The 6,164-nt window shown below is 36.6% G+C and overlaps 1 protein-coding gene across 1 annotated transcript; it reads left to right on the top strand.

The window, feature by feature from the left end:
• The first annotated feature begins 1,276 nt into the window (after positions 1–1,276).
• LOC127658726 (homeobox protein Hox-D9a-like) lies at positions 1,277–3,420 on the top strand. The gene is made up of 2 exons (XM_052148179.1): positions 1,277–1,843; positions 2,160–3,420. The coding sequence occupies exons 1-2, from the start codon at positions 1,300–1,302 to the stop codon at positions 2,402–2,404; spliced, it is 789 nt and encodes a 262-aa protein (XP_052004139.1). The 5' UTR covers positions 1,277–1,299; the 3' UTR covers positions 2,405–3,420.
• The last annotated feature ends 2,744 nt before the right edge of the window (positions 3,421–6,164 follow it).

Here is a 6,164-nt window from a genome sequence, read left to right as displayed (position 1 = left end):
TCTGTCTCTAATTTAGCCTACATTACTACACTACTCTTCACACGCAGAGGCTCAGATGTGTGGTGACAGATGCGAACAAAGAGAAATAATGCTCAAAATTTCCGTTGAACTCGTCGACAAATAACATGTTTCCACGTTGCTGTTGTTGTTTTTTTTTTCACTTAAATTTTTTTATTTGATTTTTTTCCTAAAATGAGAAAAAAAAAAATATTAGGCTAAATTACATTGTAATATATATCTATATTTTTTTTTTTCTGTTTTCTTCATTCTCTCTTTCTATTTTCTTCACAATACACATTGTTGAACCCTATATTCATTTCATTAGGATGTGACGCAGCATTATTTCTATATCTTTCTCTCTGAAATAAGTCATGTCTGGTACAAATGCCGAATGTGTATTATTATCATTACTATGGTTATTAATGTTATTATTCCCGTTAGTATTATTATCTGAAAGGACGATAATATCCAGAAATAGATCTATATACATATATTTAGAAATCTCTCTCTCTCTCTCTCTCTCTCTCTCTCTCTCTCTCTCTCTCTCTCTCTCTCTCTCTCTCTCTCTCCCTCTGTGTATATATATATTTTTCAATTTTATCCAATGATAGGCAAGTAGGCCCAGACGCTCTGTAACGGCAAGAGTCTGTTTTATTAAGGCATCGATAATCATATGCACCTCGTAAAATTTTATTGATATACATAAAAATACTATGACTCTCATTTCAGTAAATACAAAATATACAAATGTTACTTCCGGTATCAATCAATTTAAAGATATTAACACTGAAGCAGTGTGGACAGTTTATAAAATATGAGAATCTGTGAAGCTGCAGTGGTTCGGTTTTTTACAGCATGTTATTACATTTATTTTACGAGGATTTGCAAACCAGGACTCTATAAAAAAAACTTTACAAGGCCAGAGCAAATGACACCGTATGACGAAATTGTACACTCTGCTATAATCATGTGCTAAGGTATAAATGATGAGTGCTGGTTTTGAAATAAATGGTTGCGTTAATAAAATAAACCTGTACCACCTCCTTCTGAATGGCGCGTGAAAAACATAAGAAATCCTGAGGCAGAATGCAGAATATTGTAATTTATATTTCATTTTTAGAATACAGAATCAAACATACCGTTATCAGCGGACTGATTTACTCTCTGTTATAGTAAATATGATCACGTGATCCATGGAACCAATCACTGAAGAATAAGGCAGCAAAAATACTATGATTGTGCAGAGGCAAGGTTTCCGTTAGAGAGTAACGTTTATATGAGTTCGAAGAGATACGAAAAATGTCTACAAGTTCAGCTCTGGGCAGCTATTATGTGGACTCTATAATAGGGCTCGAGGCGGAGGATGTTTATGGAGCGCGGTTTGTCCAAGGTTCACACACCGCGCCCGCGAGGCTGTCAGGTGTTGGAGAAAATGCGGATTTTTCCTCGTGCAGCTTCGCTTCCAAGTCAGCCGTGTTCCCTGCGTCCCGGTCTTCGGTTCATCAACCCTCCACTGCTGTGTCCGGAATTTACCATCCTTACGTTCACCAGACCCATCTGACAGACAACAGATACATTCGCTCCTGGATCGATCCAGTATCAAACCATATCCCTTATTCCGGTTTCCATACCAACAGTCGGCAGAGCGGGACAAAAACGGAAAGTTTACCCTCGAAAAGGGCTGAAAGCGGAGCTTTTGAAGCGGAGACACCAGTAGTTCCCGAATTCAGCTGCAGTGCTGGAACCGAGTGCGTAGACAAAGCTACTGAAGAAACCGATGGCAATGATATTTCGAGTCACGGTGAAGCGAAAGACGAGAAACAACAACAACAACTGGACTCAAGTAAGTAAAATGAATTGCCCGTGATTTACAACCGTTGGGTTTTACTAACCTATAAAAGTGCCCGGGCTCTTACCACTGGCCGAAGAAATGCCCTCGGCATAAAGTGACTTTTTCAGACAAACCTGTAGAAATAATTGCATACAAATAATCACTAATTTCAAACATCAATTACACAATATCTCAGTAGGTCAGTATTAACTTTGTTCCCTTTCTGATTTACTTATGACCTTTATTTGAGCAGCAATTTGGGATGGTAAGCTTATTTACACGATACTCATTGTATTATTATTATTTTTTTAATTTTTTTTTTATACAGGCAACCCTGCAGCAAACTGGATCCATGCACGTTCAACAAGAAAAAAACGATGTCCGTACACTAAATATCAGACACTGGAACTGGAAAAGGAGTTTCTTTATAACATGTATTTAACGAGGGATCGCCGCTATGAAGTTGCACGAATCCTGAATTTAACGGAGAGGCAGGTTAAAATCTGGTTTCAGAACAGAAGAATGAAAATGAAGAAGGTGAACAGGGAGAGAAGCAATAAAGATCCTCAATGAAAAGCGTAATACTTCAGCTGAATAGCTCACTTGCGTTCATTTCATATTTGCTTGGTTTAGGATGCAAATTTTGTCTTTGTGTTCTTTTTTAGTTTATTTCAGTTAGAATTCACGACTGTATTACCCAGTATTGTACCGGCATATTGGGTACATATTTCTGATACAAAAAAGCTACTATTTGTGTGACCTTGAAATTGGAGTTTCATGCTAATTGTACGCACAAGGTTTGATGAAATCATATGTGTTTATTATAAAAAATAGACGTTTGGCTTTGATCGCCTAAAACGGGGTTCTCTGCAACCTGGTGGAGTAGTTTATTAATGCTCTGAGAATCTAAAAAATGTTTAAGTGTCGTGCACTCTAAAAGCCAGTATAAAATAGTTAGCCTACATATACCAACTCGTAAAAATCATAACACTTAAATTAGGATAGAGTTCGTGGTCTTATAGTTCGGAATTATTCTCCTGGTCTCTTTGTCTATAATGCATGCAAAACACTCCACCCTCGTCCATCCACATTACATTTCTGCTTGTCTTTCTTTTTCTTTTTTTATGGAATTTAAGTCAGAGAATATCATCTTGTACATATTGTCATTGGGTAAACAGTAAACGAACTTTTTAATTGTAGTGTATCTTATTCTGCCATTGTGATGCCTCGTTCTCGTCTCCAATGCTGTATAGTGCATTTGCTGTCGAATACTCAAATCGTGAACTTACTGGGTCAGGTTGTGAAAGAATGTTTCTTTTCTAAACCAATTTTTACAAATAAATCGAGGGTGTGACAGACTGCAAAATCTGCTTATTTACAGATATCTTGCAGCATTAATGTTTATATACATATGCTGCTGAAAATGTTTTGTGACTAGAGGAATTTTTGACCACAAAATAGAGGTTAATTGTTCGGGAATATTGATAAAAACTTTGGTTAAAAAGGTGTTTCAATGAACCCCAATTTATTGTCAAACCTGTACCAAGAATTGCTTTAGAGCAGGAAGAAACTGGGTCCAATAAAGCTATTGAAAGACCTAGACGTCTGGTCTAAATTACTTTATGGATAGGACTGTAATTGTTCTCCTCTTTGAAACTAACCTCACGGGTTCTTTGTATCTGTTTCCTGTAAACAAAAATGTAGACACTTTTCCACGGGGTGTCTGGTCGATATTGCTGGTGAGACTGAAGTGGTATCGACCCCCAGCACACTGAATGTCACGTTAACTGTCGCTTTGGTTTTTACAATAAGCCAACAAAAATGAATGAAATATATATATATATATATATATATATATATATATATATATATATATATATATATATATATATATATATATATATATATATATATATTCATTGTATGGAAAAGGTCGACAAAACTGCTATTCAAAATCAGATATTCTTGATGAGCATTGTGTTTATTGAAAATAGCCGTGTCTATTTCATCACAATCGCGGAAGGCCTATGTTAAAGCACGCCGATTTTAGACTTCTAACAGAAAAATGTGAAACATCTAAAATCCTGAAAACTGACTGAAAAAGAGAAATACATTATGAATATCTCTGGGATTTACACAGAATGATTAACGTATGTGTTCATAATTGCCGCTAGAGGGCATCGTTATTCAGTGAAAATGATGGAATGCCCGTGGCAGTGCTGCTGTTTACACCTCCAAAAGGAGCTTACACAGATATTACTATAAGCCTACATGTACACAGGCGAAACATCTGCCCTCAGTTTTTCCATCTTATATGTGATTAAGGAAGATTCGTTCCATTTTATAGGTATACGTTTTGAATAAATTGTCCAGGTGTTGAACTGTGGTCTGAGGAGGAAAATAAATACGAACAAATTAATTTGTCCTGTTAGTGCGTCGGTAAAGCTGTCCATGCAGCAATGCATGGGCCAATTTCAGGTCAGTATACGGCTAAATAGATATATCAGACACAAGCTTCCAGTGCACAAACAATACAACAACAAGATAATAATAATAATAATAATAATAATAATAATAATAATAATAATAATAATAATAACGAAATAATGAAAAGAAAGAGCGAATAGGAATATAAGCATATAATGAAATGCCCAATAAGTCAAAAATACAGTGCAAGGGAATGTGATGCAGTAGGATATGTTAAATCATATAATTGACTCGGCTGTGTATTGCACGCAATTATAGTAGCCTATTGTTTTAACTGTTCATTCTTGTGCTCAGTGCTCTGAAGCGTCGACCAGAAGGCAACAGTTCGATTAAGAAGTGGACTGTGTGAGTGGGGTCCAGGGTGATTTTTCCAGCCCTTTTCCTCACTTTGGAAGTGTACAGTTCTTGAAGGAAGGTTAGGGGGCAAACAATAATCTTCTCAGCAGTCCGAACTGTCCTTTGTAGTCTTCTGATATCTGCACCAAACCAGACAGTTATTGAAGTGCAGAGGACATACTCGATGGCTGCTGAGTAGAACTGTATCAGCAGCACCTCTAGTAGGTTGAACTTCCTCAACTGGCGAAGGAAGTACAACCTCTGCTGGGCCTTTTTCACAATGGAGTCAATGTGGTTTCCAAGTTCCTGTGAGATGGTAGTGCCCAGAAACCTGAATGACTCCACTGCTGCCACAGTGCTGTTTAGAATGGTGAGCGAGGTCAGTGTTAGGGTGTTCCTCCTAAAGCACACAAACACCTCCGCTGTTTTGAGCGTGTTCATCTCCAGGTTGTTATGTCTGCACAATTGAGCCAGCAGTTCAACCTCCCTTCTGTATACAGACTCATCGTCATCTTGGATGAGGCCGATGACAGTAGTGATTTCTACAAACTTCAGGAGCTTTACAGAGGTGTCCTTGGCGGTGTAGTCGTTGGTATACATGGAGAAAAGTAGTGGGGAGAGCACACATGGGGACACAAATGCTGACCATATAGGTGCTGGAAGTCTCACTATCTGCTGCCTGTCCATATATGGATGTATATAGATGGATAAAGTGGAATATGTACTATATTATGACGATTTTGCGGTTCAGATCTTCGGAGAACGTGTCTTTAGCAGGTTTGGGGTTATCATTAAAAGTGAGGAAAAAGTTTTGTGCTGTTGGTAATGACTGAGAACAACGGGCTTACACGAGTTTTCTAGATAATAAACAAAAATCACCTTTTTTACTTTACTTCGTCTTTGATATAATGGTTTCTTTCTTTTCAAATTACATAAAAAAACAGCCATCAGGAGAAAAATCAGAGCAACACAGAACATTTATTTTCGCATAACAACAACATTGCCCCAACCATTATATAAAATAGAATACCAAAAATCGCTTTTTCCGTCTATGAAGCACTCACGCGCACTGACAAACATAAACAGCACTGACAAACATGACTTAGTCACATTTATGATAGAAAATGGTGGGTTCGTTTTTATTTTAAAAATACTTTAAACGAAATCGAATTAATCTTATGAATTGTTTTATTGCTTTCTAGATATACAGGTCCTTCTCAAAAAATTAGCATATTGTGATAAAGGTCATTATTTTCCATAATGTAATGATAAAAATTAAACTTTCATATATTTTAGATTCATTGCACACCAACTGAAATATTTCAGGTCTTTTATTGTTTTAATACTGATGATTTTGGCATACAGCTCATGAAAACCCAAAATTCCTATCTCAAAAAATTAGCATATTTCATCCGACCAATAAAAGAAGTGTTTTTAATACCAAAAAAAAAGTCAACCTTCAAATAATTATGTTCAGTTATGCACTCAATACTTGGTCGGGAATCCTTTT

This window comes from Xyrauchen texanus, chromosome 18, assembly GCF_025860055.1.
Source record: "Xyrauchen texanus isolate HMW12.3.18 chromosome 18, RBS_HiC_50CHRs, whole genome shotgun sequence".
In the NCBI taxonomy this organism is placed as follows: Eukaryota; Metazoa; Chordata; class Actinopteri; order Cypriniformes; family Catostomidae; genus Xyrauchen; species Xyrauchen texanus.
The sequence above is the reverse complement of the archived record's forward strand: the minus strand, read 5'-3'. Positions and strand labels throughout refer to the sequence as shown.